This window comes from Cryptomeria japonica, chromosome 8 (assembly GCF_030272615.1).
Source record: "Cryptomeria japonica chromosome 8, Sugi_1.0, whole genome shotgun sequence".
In the NCBI taxonomy this organism is placed as follows: Eukaryota; Viridiplantae; Streptophyta; class Pinopsida; order Cupressales; family Cupressaceae; genus Cryptomeria; species Cryptomeria japonica.
The window spans coordinates 513,366,122-513,381,503 of record NC_081412.1 but is presented as its reverse complement, the minus strand read 5'-3'; the positions used below and the strand labels follow the sequence as shown (position 1 = coordinate 513,381,503).

Below are 15,382 nucleotides of genomic sequence, written 5' to 3'. Positions count from 1 at the left end.
TCCAGTTGTGGTTTGCTTTCGCTGCCACCAACCATCCTCTTCCAAGTATGGCGTCATACCCTTTCTGTTTCAATGGAATGACCACCAAGTCGAGTACAAAAGGTTGTGCACCCACGGTGACTTGCTGTGCCATCAACATGCCGAGGGGTTTAATCCCATGTTGGTCTGCACCTAGCAGATTAAACGTAGGTGGCCACAGAGTGGGCTTTCCTAGCTTTTTCCATGTCTCCTCCGGAAGGACATTTACTCCGGAACCGCCGTCTACTATAGTATCCGTCAGGATGGTGCCCAGGATGCCCATCTCCACCACGGCTGGGTGTCGGCCATTGTTGACGGTAAGTACAACTGGATTTGTTGCCGAGCTTCCTAGTATGGGAGCGTCCATGTCTCTCGGTTTGGGTTTATCAACCTTTGTGCCCAACAACACTGTCCCCAATTGCGGTATGGTGTGTAGGAGATCTTCCAGTTTCACAGGTACCTCCATTTGGAGCATCTGCCGTACAATGTTCCTCTCCGCGTCTGTGCAGTAGGGTCCAGATGACTCGTGTGTCTCTCCCCGTTGGGCTTTCATGGCCCTTTCTATTTCCTCCCTTGCCTCCGTCATTCTCTGCTTCTCCGTGCGGGGATGGGGGTATCGGGCTTCCTTTGCCTGCCCTCGGGTAAGAGCAAGGATGGCTTCTTTACCCCGTGTGTTGCCTTCGATATCAATCAGATTGGCCCCTACACCAGACTTCGGACAATCGGCATCTTCATGGTCACCGGGGCCACACCACCAACATAGCTTTTGAGCGGTGTCATTGTTATTACACTCTCATGCGTAATGACCCCATTGATTGCAAGCCCTACATTGAATCATCGAGCGTCCCTTCGCATCGTATTGGACCCTGTTTCTGGTGGAATTATTATTATTCCCCCGTCCGCCTCGTCGGTTTCCTCGGTAGCCTCCGGAAGATGCATTATTGTTTGAATCCGATGTGGAGGGCTGCTCATGTGCAAGGAGCACTTGCTGGTTACGTGCCTTCAGATTGTATGGGCATTCCTTCGTAGAATGTCCCATGATCTGGCAGATGTCACAGAATGCCTTCTTGGGACAGGCACCCTTTGTGTGGCCGCTCTCCTTACAATCCGTGCACCACAGTTCATCATCCTTGCTTGTGGTCCCCTTCATTGTCTTAAACTCTTTTAACATCCGTTCCATATCCTTCTGAAGGGTCGTGACTTTCTTCTTCGGCTTCTCATCACTGCTACTCTCTTCTTCCGACGTATCATCTTCAGAGGATGACGAAGATCTATTCTTCTTCTTTTTGGCCGTCTTATTTTCACTTTCCAAGTCCATGGCCCGGTTGTATGCATCATCGTAGGATGTCGGAGGCACAATTTTCATCTTTCGTCGTAGCTTAGGGTTCAGACCCTCGACAAACCACCGCTTCTTTAAGCCATCAGCCGGTTGGCTTTCCATCTTTCCGACTAATTCCTTTAGCCGGCGGCCATATGCCCGTACGGTCTCCTTCTTTCCTTGCTTTGTTCCATAGATTTTCGAGACTATCTCATTATCATCTCGGAGAAGCTGAAATTCCTTCTCGAATGCTTTCTTCAATTCATCCCACGTAGTTACCCCGGTTTTATCCAAGTCTGAATACCAGTCAATTGCCACTCCTCTCAGTGTGGCGGGGAACTACTTCATCCATTCATCCTGGTCAGTCACCCCGTTGGCTGTCCAGATGGTTTCGCAGGTACGGCAATGCCGTGCGGGATCATCTTTGCTATCCCCGTTGAATTTGGGCAACTTCTGTTTGCTCGCCATTGATGGAAGTCGTCCACTTGGAGGTGGTTGTGGCTGTGTCTGCCCTCCGGTGCTGCTCCCTCCGATGCCGCTGATGTTTCCTGTGGTGGTGACCGAAGGTACGGTGTTCTGCCTTGTACCTACCGTGCGGTTAGCTTCCCCTTCGTCGTTACCCGTGCCCGGCTCCCTTCGGTGATCCTCCCTTTGTGGCGTGAGAGATAAGTCTATGAACCGATTTCGAGTCTCTTCAACTAGTTCTCTCCGTAACCTAGTTTCCTCCAGAAACTCTTCGAGGCTTCTCGCTCTACAGTAGTCTGGCGACGCGTAGAAATTCCCCTCGGCTTCTGCACCTTCCGTGACACCTCCTTGGTTCCCTTCGGGCAACCCTTCGGCTGGTCGTCCTTCGGCAAGTTGCCTCAGCCTCCGTCTACGTTCTACACGTTGTTCCAAAATCAAAGCCTTCTGCGCAGCCTCCCACTCGTCAGTTTCTAATTTCTTATTTCTGTCTTTATTCAATAAATTGGGCATTAATTGTGGTACAATTTCATGTTTCACAACACAAACCAAAACACAACACGTCTTTATTAATTCATTCTTTTGTATACAATCAACATAATTCTTCTGCTTCTAACAGTGTTCTTTATTTGTCTCCCTTCACAATTTAAGGATTATTTGTCCTTCATCGGTCTTCCCTCCATCCGTCATCCTGGCGCTCATGAAATTCTCGTAAGATTTGCTGTCGTCGGTTCTCACGGTAGGTGTCTTCTCTGCGGTTTTGAAGAGCCAAAAATGCTTGAGCCAGAAGGTTAGGCAAATTGCTCATCAAACGATTCACGGCCGGGCTTACACCAAGCGCGCTCCACACAGCATCCTCTGGAACAGCCTCAATGGTGGCTTCCCTCCGTACGTGTGTTTCGATGGCCGCCTGAAGGATGCAAGCGAAATCTTTTGTGAGTGCTCGTTCTCCTTCGAACAGTTCTTGGTGATCTTCGTCAGGGTTACTGCTCGTCCCCTCGGGCAATGGTTGTCCCATTATCCCTGTGCCATGTAGTATATTCCCGTCCCTCCCGAAATAATTTTGGCAGCGGCGCCAAATGTTTACCTCACTGGGTAAACAAGAAGAATACAGAAACTGAACAGCAATGCACAATGCAAATACCAAAGAAGTACCAGAATAAGCTTTCCATTAATGTCAAGAGATGTTCATATTATAATCTGTCGTCAACATTACATGTTTTTCAACACCCGGAGGTGGTACGATATATAATAGCCGAAGGGGTGCGACACAACCGTCGCGACTCCAAATACCTACCCGTCGGCTAACTAACTATCAACAATTAACATTACTAAACTATACATATTTTCCGATAACATCCACAACTGCCATCGCAGCTCCCACTTCATTGTGACTTTCTAGCACATATATAGTACCTAATTTGCTACCTCTTACAACCACTAAGTCTCCTTTGGTCACCTTCGAAGAGTTTGAAAAGGTGATGCTACATCCTTAAGTGTCAAGCTGTCGTGTGGAAATCAGACTCCTTTTGAGTTTAGAAACATGCCTCACATGCTATAATAGCCACTTATTTCTATTCTTTGTAGCAACATCACATCACCTTTGCCAACTATACCACAAGGTTCATTGTCACAAAGATAAACTCTACCCAGTTTGCCTTCTTGATGGTTTTTGAAAGCTTCTCGACATAGAGTTGATAGTTTTTGAAAGATTAACTTCGCTGTCCTTTGATTGATTTTGCACTTTCTTGTATGCCGAACAATTCTTTTTGGTGTGTCCTCCTTTGTCACAAAACCAACAACCTCCATTTCTTCCCGTAGACTTGGAACTTTTTGCAGATTTTGATCTCTTATTATTATTTCAGTTTCTATCTCTTTCAGGATGTTGCCCTCTATTTTCAAAAATCAAGGCACCACTTGATGAGGTTCCTTGATTTTTCCTCGTCGTGTCTTTGGTAGGGAGAGTGTCAACAACATCGAATTTGGGTACATTTTTGTTGGAACCAAATTGCTGATTGCCATCACCTCACCTTCCCAGCTATCCAGTAAAGAGCACAACAACAAGATGGCTTTAATTTCGTCATCCAAATTTATGTTGACAGAAATCAATTGTTTGATTAATGTATTGAACTCATTGAGATGATAGGACATGCTTCCTCTTCCTTCATTTTCAAATTATACAACTTCATGAGGAAAACTTTGTTTGAAATGGAAACCATCTCATATATATCAGGTAATTTGTCCGAAAATCCTTTCGATGTCTTTTCCACTGAAACATTAAATAGAACATTACTGGATAGAGAGAGGATGATGGTTGCTCTCATCTTCTTATCCAATTTCTCCCACTCATCAGCCATCGATTTTGTTTTGTTGGCTTTTCCTTCCAGCATGAGAGGTCTCCTTTAATCAGCAACAATTTTATCTGCATCTTCCACAATCCAAATTTCTGCCCTGAGAATTTTTTGATTCTCCATTTATTTGCTTCTTCAATCTTTCCGGAAATTTTTCACAAGTTTCCAATCAGCTTCTTCATTGAGCTCTGATACCAATTGTTGAATATGAAGTGTGAATAAACCAATTAACAGAATCAGAAATAAAGAATGAAAGACAGACAGATTGAGACATGGAACTGCGGATTTACGTTGTTCACCAGTTTGGCTACATCTATAGGTAGTGGGGGAAATCTCTGTATCAATATTTGAGTTTTGTTTATAAATACAGCAGCAAAGAATTGCTTCAACAATCAATACAAAATGACTACATTATCCATAACTTTATATCCATCTCCAAGAGAAGTAGAAAAGACAAAGTATTGGAGGGAAAAATATGTGAGTCCATTGGACTTCACATAACAAACACATCTCTGCTCATATGTGTGCTTGTAGTGTTCTATTTCATGTACTTGCTATATAGATATATTCACCTTGTATTATGTTCTAGTGTTTACTCAAAAGTATCGTATCTGTATTGTATCCTGGAAACTTAGTTTATAACTTTATCCTATGATTGTAATGTCCTCTTCTTTAATATAGGTGTTTGGGATGGACCCCTTAACCTATTTTATTTCCGTAAGCTAATTCTAGGGCTTGGAGAGGGCATATTTTAATTAATTAAATTTAAGTTGTCTAAACATTGTTATTTTTTGGACAACTTAGTTTACTCAATTATTTTATTGAAAGTTCGCAGGCAAAGTATAAAAGGATGAGAAAAAATAGGAAATTACAACATCTTGGTTATTTTATTTTTCTCTCATTTGCAAGGTTTGGAATGCAAGTTCAACTTCAAACCCTGGAATGAAAACCCTATGTGTATTTGTCTTGAGAGATAAAATATTTCTTCCTATTCAAATTAATGGTGGATTCACATGTGCATCTAAATAGGGAAAACATAGGTATTGTTGATAGTTGCAAACGCTGAAAATCTAGGTCCAAATTCATAGAGATTTACTTGCAAGTAATAATTTGTGAAGACATGCTATGTGTGCAAAATAAGAAAGATTCGACATTATCATGGTGCAGCATGTGGCAAGAAGTAATTGATTTAAAAATCAAATATATTAATTTATTGCTGAGCACCTTCTCAGCTTTAGCACATGGTGGCTCTCCAAAGGGACCATACCACATCATTGTCTTCAAAGAAAACAGCTATAATATTTTTAAAGGCTTTATGAGCCTTGCCAATGGTAATTGCAACCTTGAATAGGCCTTAAAAAAACTGCCACTGCCTATTTTGTGGAGGTCGCAGCTTATAGCAGGCTACCATACCCATAGTTTACAAACTCTGCGAGTACTCTCTGAGTTGCCGACTACTCTATTTTTTTTACTGGGTGAGTTTTCACAAGTTTAACTCTCGTATTTTTATAGATGCAAAAAAACATGGGTAAAAATGTCAACACAGGTAAAACACTTGTTTAAATGCATTCTTCACATGTTTTTTCTATAAAACCATGCATTTTCTCTTTTGAGATATCAATTTTTAATTTAATACATTTTAAAATTAAATTTAACAAAAAATATATGTTTCTTTAAGAGATTTTTATTTTTAGTACTTTCTAAGTTGGCGACTTTTTTCTTTGTCAAGTATTTGCCGAGTTGAAAATTTTGGGTTTGCCAGTACTCTCCGAGTCTGAGTATGCAAACTATGGCCATACCATTCATGGCAATTGCACGTCAGTGCTTTGGGGGTGTCGTATAGTCATCACAGGGAGTCAAGCACAACGTTTGGATGCTGATGTGGATTGTTGACTCTCTGCCATGAGATCAGACATTTAGTTTCATGAGCATTATTTACTTTGTAATATCAGTAGTTTGTATAGAATTTGTGAATGTAACATTGCATAACAGCAATTCATATAATTCATCTGGAGTATATATTTTTCAGTAGATAAATTAGAAAATAACTATAATCAGCCGTGGGAAATTGAGAAAAAATAATTTTGTAATTGCTGATGTCTGCAAACTGTTTGATGAAATGCCTGTATGACAAAATTTTTGAAAATTTGCAAGTTTTTGGATAAAATTTCTGGCTGGTATATTTCAATAATAATTTCAATTTTGTTTAAATTTTTTGTTTGATAATTTTTGTTACTTCATAGATCCTCTATTTAAAACTCTTCTTAGATTTCTTCTATTCTAGACAAATTTGAACTTATCGTCTCTGTTGTAGAATAATAAGGATGAAGACAAATACTAAATGTAAATTTTTTGCTGTTGCATTTGATTAGATAGTGCCAAAGCATACATCTGATTAGACATCAGTTTCTTTCATATGGTATAAACTATGAACAAATGCACTGATTACAGTAATTCTTGCTTGAAGGCTCTTCTGTCTGGTTGTTCAGCTGGGGGTTTAGCAACATTCTTGCATTGTGATGATTTTCGGGCTCTTCTACCAAGAACTGCAACTGTGAAATGTCACAGTGATGCTGGATTTTTTCTCGATTCGTATGTTAATCCTTCTTTTCTTCTTTTTAAGGAAAAAGTAAAAAGAAGCTTGCAATTATCAGATATTCCAAGGAATCAATCCATTTCCTAGTAAAGATTACAAAATTATGATTGTTTCAAACTTTTGGGTTTCTAAATATCTTTTTTGAACGACTATTAAAATATGACAGGAATAATCATGTTTTCAATAATTTAATCCTATTTTATGTTCTTACCTTCACGATGGACAGGAAAGACATATCTGGAACCCAGCACATAAGGTCTTTCTACAATGCCACTGCTAATTTACAGGTATTCATTAAATTGTTATTTGGTTCTTTATGCTTTCCTTTGTCTGAGATTTTGTCTTGAAATAAAATTTAATGCACCTTATTGTCATACAATGTTCTACTTCTAACTCAAGGATTTGGAGGGATCTTTTTTCATGACACACCCAAGCTTCTTCTTTTTAAGTATGAGTATCAAGTTTAAAGGATATGACTGCAAAGTGTGAATGGTGAAGCTGAAAATCACTAAAGTACCTGCCACTTTTTCATGCCTTGGCACAGATACAATGTGGCAGAGCCACCCTAGGCATGCACGAAATACCTCTTAGCCATGTTTTCTCACTGCTGACAGGATTTTCTAATTGTTTAATTAAATTTTATAGGCACTCTGACTTAATCCAATTTCCCCTCCTCTTCCTTAAGTGTACATCACTTAATAATTTTCCATATTCTATGTTCTGGGCAGCGATTTATTTGGGTTCTTGCCATCAAAAAGTGTGCCTAATTTTACTCCTTCACCTTGGTAGAAATTACTTAAGTCTGAGCCAAATTTCCTATGTATTGGGTGTAGATTTCATATGGTTTTGCCTTGCAAAAGGTGTGCCAACTTCTGATCAGATGACTGGGTGCGAATTTATTAGATTGGCAGAGAAAATTGTGGTAGAACTCCCTACAAAATGCACTTGAATCTCCTTTGAATGATGGCAGAAAAGAAAATGAATCTGCTCTGTTTTCTGTTCTTGCATGCTGCTGATCTGTTCGAACATCACCATTTACTTCACTGGACTCATGGCAATCATGATTACCTTGCAAAAACTGTTAGTTGAAGCACAGATCATGACAAGATGACCTTGTAAACAGACTGGGAAGACTACATTAGACATGGCAATGACATAAAACTGAGGATAAATTCACAATAAACCTAACAGAATGAAGCATGAAATTTGAGTTTTGTGTGGGTACAAACAAACAGGGCATTCCTTGCATTGGATAGACAAGGAATGACAAGAATCTTTTTGATTGTATGCGCCTCGAGTTTGACTAGGGACAGATGGTATGAGCTTTAAATTAGAGGTAGACATGGTTCTGGAAAATCTGTGTACTATGCTGTGATTAAATAAATTGATTTGAACTGCTAGGAACATATGCATTTACTTCCCTTTACTTCTTAGACTAAAGGAGATTCTCCTCAAAAAGGATTACCAACTTCTTAAATTCTCTCTTAGTCAATTACTTCCTTCTTGAAGGCTCATTACTGACCTCCAGTGAGATGAATTTTTCACTCATATTGGTATGTGTCTCCCTCAATGATAAAAGGACTCTCCTCCTAGAAAAATATGAACTACCAAATGGAGTATTACGGATAATTGGTGCCTGTGAGATGTTTCCATAAAGGTTTATTTGTCTGGAATACTAGTGAGATCACTAGGGACAAACTGCATGGTTGTAGTGCCCTACTCATGTGGTCATACAATTATTGATTATGCTAGTTGGTATTTTGCAATTGGAAAGGAACGTCTTTGTCATGTTTGAGGCTTGTAGAATGAAAAGGATTACTTCAGAACAGGTGGTGCCTATGTTTCCTGAAAAAGGAATTCAGGACTTTTGCACTTTAGTCTATTTATTGTATTCACGTATGTCTTATTTAGAAGGGGAGTTGATCCTTAATATTTCTACTCTAGTAAATGTAATTTCTTCTGCTAGTCCATGACCTTTATTCTGCACAGTTTAACAGGCCTTTTTCAGTTTCATGGTTAATTTTATAGGTTGATATATAATCTAATTGTCTATTGAACTGAACGTGATTTAAGATTTCCCTCTTCAATTTTTTTGATAAATGGTTCTACTTAAAAACATATGAACTACCAAATGGAGTATTATGGATAATTGGTGCCTGTGAGATGTTTCCATAAAGGTTTATTTGTCTGGAATACTAGTGAGATCACTAGGGACAAAATGCATGGTTGTAGTGCCCTATTCCTGTGGTCATATAATTATTGATTATGCTAGTTGGTATTTTGCAATTGGAAAGGAACGTCTTTGTCATGTGTGAGGCTTCTAGAATGAAAAGGATTGCTTCAGAACAGAGGGTGCCTATGTTTCCTGAAAAAGGAATTCAGGACTTTTGCACCTTAAGGCCTACAAGCCTATTTATTGTATTCACGTATGTCTTATTTAGTAGGGGAGTCGATCCTTAATATTTCTACTCTAGTAAATGTAATTTTCCTCTGCTAGTCCATGAACTTTATTCTGCACAGTTTAACAGGCCTTTTTCAGTTTCATGGTTAATTTTATAGGTTGATATATAATCTAATTTTCCATTGATCTGAACGTGATCTAAGATTTCCCTCTTCAATTTTTTTGATAAATGGTTCTACTTAAAAACAAATCATAAGAATCTTGCACTTGCATCTTAGAAGCATAAAAATGGTTAGTTATCCCATACAACTCAACCACATTTTGAATTTTGTATCCACTAGCCTGTTACTTTCAATGAGTATACTTGAATTTGAAACAAAGGGAATGGATACAAATACTTTTGAAAACACTTTCCATTGATTTTCTTCCTAAGGTTTCAATAATTTTGTATTTTCATGCACTTGTCAATATTGTTAACTGCAGGGAGTAGAGAAGAACTTACCTCAAACATGTACTAGCTCACAATCAGATCCAAACCAGGTGCCATATAATGCTCACAATCTGTTCCTTGACATAAATATTTCCATGTTTGAGAGGAATGCCTTATATGTCTGATGTTTTCGTGGAATGAAATCGCAGTGCTTTTTCCCACAATATCTATTACCATACATCCAAACACCCATATTTGTCTTGAATGCAGCATATGATACTTGGCAGGTAATTTCTTTATTATTATTACTATCATTGATTAAAAAAATATTTCCCAACATAGTCAAGTCAATTTTTTGTGTTTTGCATGGTTTCCAGTTTCATAATATTTTGGTACCAGGATCAGCTGATCCTCATGGTCATTGGCATTATTGTAAGATTAACCCAGTTAAGTGCACTTCAGCTCAATTGGAGATATTGCAAGGTATTATTTCTGATTTCTTTCTTGCAGTTGTTTATTGTTGTTGAGCTTGGTCAAGGTGAAATCTGATGTTTTAAACATTAAATTGTATCAACAACACATCCAAGTCAGTTGCCACTATCAGAAAAAGTCAAACAGTTACCAAAGGAAACTTGCATCGGAAATAAATGATTTTTGATAATGAATCAAATAATTTGAAAAGACAAATGCTTAATCAGAAATACATGCACACTTTTTTAAGTTATATGTATTTCCGAAAATCTGGTTCCTAGCATATGGAAAATATTAGCACACATTTTAACTTTGACTACCTTTTTTGATTTTGTCAATCTGCCAAAGAAAGTCGTTCTTAAGAAATGAGGCAAAAATTTTAATATTTGATGTCTTTTATTAATGGAGTTGTTCACAGAGGAGTCTACAAAACAATGAATTCACCAAATTCAAAGCATATAAGGTTGTAATTTTTAGTTAGAGGATTCAAGTGGTATGCTCATCAGAATGTCAAAGTTTTAGGGCTTTGTTAAAGGGTTCACTAGACTTTGTTGAAATAAAGGAAATCATCGGCAAGTCAAATCATCAAAAGTTGGATATTCAAAAAGGCTTATCTTTAGCTTGTGGTAAAAATAGTGCATTTTATTGTTAACCATCACAATTTTGGAACAAGAACATATTTTGAGTTTTCTATTTTCTGTTGGAACACGCTACTAATGGCTTTTCACTTTTCTTAGCATCCTCTATTTATAGCTAGGAGGTGGCTATTGTTATATCACTTATCTCTTGCCATGCGAGAGGTGATTTCTAAGGATAAAATTGTAATTATTTTAATTGTTAGTTCAACTAATAGTCCCATGTAATATTAAAATTAGTGGACAAGATAATTTATAATAAAATTTGCATGTTATACAAGTAGTCACGGCTAGAGTTGAAGTCTAATTAATCAATTTCATTTAAATTTCATCTATGTTACTAGTTTGAGCTCTAGGGCTTGTTGCTTTAGGTCTAGTTTGGCTTGGATACAGGTCCAGTTCCAGTCTTACTTAGGCGTTGTCTAGGACCTTGCCCCAAACCTATGGGTTTGTTTGAGATGATCCACAACATACTTGATGAACTTTGATGCCAAGGTAGTGAATTTGTTTGATTTTTCTTTTTATATTTTGACTTCCAACTTTGACTAAAAACCCAAAAATGTCCACGCAAAACCTAGCACATGGATTCATATACATTTCAAAGACAAAACAAACTCATTTCTTTTATTTTGAATGTAAGCATCTTTGTTGAACTTTCTTTCTTGCTTGCCATTGCATGAATAGAGTCGAAGATTGGTCAGTGAACATCCCAAAGTGGTTAGTTTGCTATTCCCATACATTTGAAAGAGCACATTTGTTTCCAAAGAGATTATAGAGGAATATTTCTAAAAAGGAGAGGTTTTTGTTAAGTTTTAAATTTTTTTTGTACATTTTTGTTTTACAAATGAACTCCCTTGTTTTGTTTTATTTTTGTTTTGTTTTCATTCTTCTATGAATCTATACCACATGCATAATTTTTAAAATGAGATAAGTTGTGTGTGTGTGTGTGTATATATATATATATATTTGTTCATTTGTTTCAATTTTTTGAATGTGTTTTTCATTGAACTTGTTGCCATGGGTCTTACAATAGGAATTTCTTTGAGCTCCATAGGCAGACCTCACTTCAAAACAGTCCCAAACACTCCCCTTTGGAAATATGTTAATATAGTAAAGAAGCTTCCAAGTTGTGGGGGCTATGTTTGGATTTCTAGTGGGTGTGATGTTAAGTATTCAAGCTCATATAGGTACGTGAAAGGCCATTTATGCCACATCCATGGACTGGAAATCAAAGTTTTCCTTGGAGAAAATGGTGTACCCATTCTAGAAGCACAAATCATGGAATATATATTAGTCAAAACCCCAAAAAACCTTTTATTTAGTGTTGGGTGTGTCAAAATGCCTTAGGTTCTAGATTAAGAAATAAAAAAGATAGGTTGTATTTAGTTAGTTTGTATTGCATAATCTCAATTATCCTAAAATATTCTAAAAATTGTAAATTGTAAGTACATATTGTTCATATTAGGTTAGTTTTTTATTCAAGAGTATCCATGGTGCAAAGGCGATCTTGCATCAACCAAAAGTATGTCTTTGCTTTCTAGTTTGCTTGTTTCCTTGTTTTGTTTACAGGAGTTGATGATTTAGTTCCAAAGAATTCCACTTGATTCTTGGCCAAGTGATGACATTTAGTTAGTTTGTATTGGATGATCACAGTCATCCATAAATATTCTAAAAATTGTAAATTGTAAGTATATATTGTTCATATTAGGTTAGTTTTTGATTCAAGAGCGTACATGGTGCAAATGCGATCTTGCATCAAAAGTATATGTCTTTGCTTTCTAGTTTTCTTGTTTCCTTGTTTTTCTTACAGGAGTTGATGATTCATTTCTGAAGAATTCCACTTGGTTCTTGGCCAAGAGATGATGTCACCTTAAAGTTGGGCTACATGGGTGCTCACATTTCAAATTTGATGAATTGGAGCAAGTTATGAAGTTACGGAAATTTAGCCTATGTTCAAATATTGTGCAACTTTTGGCCCATCTTGGATGCCTTTGAATCCTTGCTAACTCATCATGGTCATGAAATCCCCTCCCAAACCTTTGCTCACCTTGAATTGTGGAACTTTGTGCTATTCCTTAACATGTCTCTTATCTCATCAATTTCCTGTAGTTTACATTGCCCCTTGATTGGCTACATTTCCATCTCATAAGTGACTCTAGTGGAACTTTCTACCAAACAGGACATATCCCATTGTCCCTCAAAACTCTACAATTATCCATATCGACCTTATTTTTGCACAAGCCCTTGTGGACTCAAACTCTCAACTTGCCACCTACTCTCAATGTTTCTTGTGAAACTTTCCTTTGACACCGGATGTTATCCAATTACCCCTCAGAATCCCACAATTTTCCCCATCACCCCTTTTTCCCCGTAAACATTGTAAAGGCAAAAGTTTCCCTCGTTTTCAGCTACATATCGATACCCCTTGGGATTTCACAAATTCCACTTTTGCTATATATCCTTGCAAGGCCATCAAAAGGCAGAATTCCTTATATTGTTTGGACACATCCAGACCCTATTATATCCCTGCAACATCCTATTGAACCTCATGTTTCCGCCAAAATGACACAAGGTGTCATAAATGACAAAAAATTCTTGGAAACAGTTATAACAGCTCAAGTAGTGGATCCAGAGTGCCAATGAGTATTCAACACGTGCCCTATCATGACTAGACATGGGGTGGCCACCAACTTCTCCATGCTTTCTTATATAAGGGATTCCATTCATCTTGGAGATATATTTTTTGGGGGCAGTAGAATAAGAAGATATCAATGAGTAGAGACTATAGAAAGCTTTTTTGGTCGATGCATATGTGTTGCAAGTCTTGAATGTGAAGGTCCTTGTGAAGGCATGTAAGAATTTTGGTTTGTGATGACATTATAATGATGTCTACTCTTGCTGTAATAAGTTTGTTGTTAATTAGTAAAGAAATACTTCTGTGTTGTTTTGGAAATGTTTGAATGTTGCCAAGATTAGTAAAGAGATACTTTTGTGTTGTTTTGGAAATGTTTGAATGTTGCCAGGTTCAGTAGTGTGTTAACACCCTTGGAATCGGAATTGCACTAGTTTTAATTCTATTGGAACCTTTCTTTCTAATTCGAAATGTAGTTCAAATGCACATCTATTCCATTTTGCATTGCACTAAAAGGTGTAAAGTAAAATGCTAACAACTATCAAGTTTCAAAATGCTAACAACTATCAAGTTTCAATAATATTAAGCAAGGCTACAAGTTGTGACATCAAGCTACAAGAATGAGAAAGGCTGCAAGAAGAGAGAATAGGATAGGGAAAGTGAGAGCATTAGATAGAGAGAGCGATAGTAAGAGGAAGATAAAGCACTTTGCATCTATAATATCCCAGTTATTTTTTTTTGTTTTTTAGGCCAACAATAGTCATCCACAAATAGATAACCCGTTAAGGTTAGAAAGCATAAACTGAAAACATGCTGGAAAAGCAACCCTTCCACTTTCTGATCACCAAGTGTCCCATTGTGGGAAGGTGAGAGCATACGGTGTTGAGGGGATTGTTAACTTCAAATAACTGGAAACAATACAATGCTTGGGCGGCAAGCCAGCCCCTTCCACTTATCCAGTGGGAAAGCAAGACACTTGGCGGTGAACCAACTAAGAGAGACACACAAAGGCACGAATCACTCAACCGCAATATTTTAGCGGGAGGACTGAAATTACAAAACAATCTCAACTCAACTGCTTATGTAGTGGTAGGACCATTACACTCAGACATCACTCGACCACTTATGCAGTGGGAGGACTGAATTACAATTTACTTGAAAATAGGTGGCAAGCCAGCCTCTTCCACTTTTCAGTGGGGTGAGAATTACAAATCAAAATTGGTTAGTAGTACTACTACTTAACCTTACAATAATAAAGATGATGTGAGAAGAGAGTAATGCTGAATATCCAAATAAGAACATGAAATTTCTGCTAACATCAAATCTATAGGCTGGAATTGCAAAACCAACAACCTTAGGAATCACTAAAATGCTCACAACTCTCTCAATACTTATCCAAAACACCCAAAATCAATCCCAAACCCACACTAGGCTAGCTACGATGAAACCCAACCAAAGACAAGCTGTCATAACTCCCTTATTAATTTGGCACACATCCCAATGCACTTCAAAACCCCATGCCTAGCTAAGGAAATTCGATTTTATCTAATAAATTCAATGCTCAACCAAAGGTGCCACAAACTTATAGTGTAAATCGCCAGTAATAGGAAGGATGAATGAGCCAATACCCATAATGGTCAGTCACTCCAGCAGAGAGGTATGATCAAAATGTACTTCAGCCACAGGCAAACCAGCAAACTCCAAAATCGCTGCAAACACCAAAAAGGACTAAGATACACACTGAGAGTATGGTAGATTACAAAACACAACTAGGTACTATATTTCAAGTACGAAACTGGGAAGCACTAGGGAGCCGCACTCCGAAGCCTCAAAGTTCTGACGCCAATCCAGCAACATAACAATGCAAATTTTCAAGATACCAAGAATGGGAGCCCAAGGCTCTTATTTATAACCTCAACATCACCAAATTCAAATGCAAATGCTTCAAATTTAACTTTCCCATTTGCATTTCATTACTTCTCACGTGGACCCCAAGGATGGCACCATTCCTCAAATCAAACCTCATGCCAAACAAGAAGGACCACGATTTTTTCTTAGCAAACACTTG

At 37.9% G+C, this 15,382-nt stretch overlaps 1 protein-coding gene across 2 annotated transcripts in view; it reads left to right on the top strand.

Annotated features, from left to right (window-relative positions):
• Positions 1 to 15,382, top strand: part of LOC131047798 (pectin acetylesterase 12) — a 160,916-nt gene that overhangs the window by 111,602 nt on the left and 33,932 nt on the right. The window contains exons 6-10 of one of the 2 annotated variants that reach the window (XM_057981582.2): positions 6,617 to 6,741; positions 6,972 to 7,032; positions 9,630 to 9,686; positions 9,786 to 9,863; positions 9,976 to 10,059. In XM_057981582.2, coding sequence (XP_057837565.1) covers positions 6,617 to 6,741; positions 6,972 to 7,032; positions 9,630 to 9,686; positions 9,786 to 9,863; positions 9,976 to 10,059 — 405 coding nt within the window. Of the gene's footprint in view, positions 1 to 6,616; positions 6,742 to 6,971; positions 7,033 to 9,629; positions 9,687 to 9,785; positions 9,864 to 9,953; positions 10,060 to 15,382 lie in introns of both variants that reach the window. The other variant, XM_057981581.2, reaches the window with a different exon arrangement.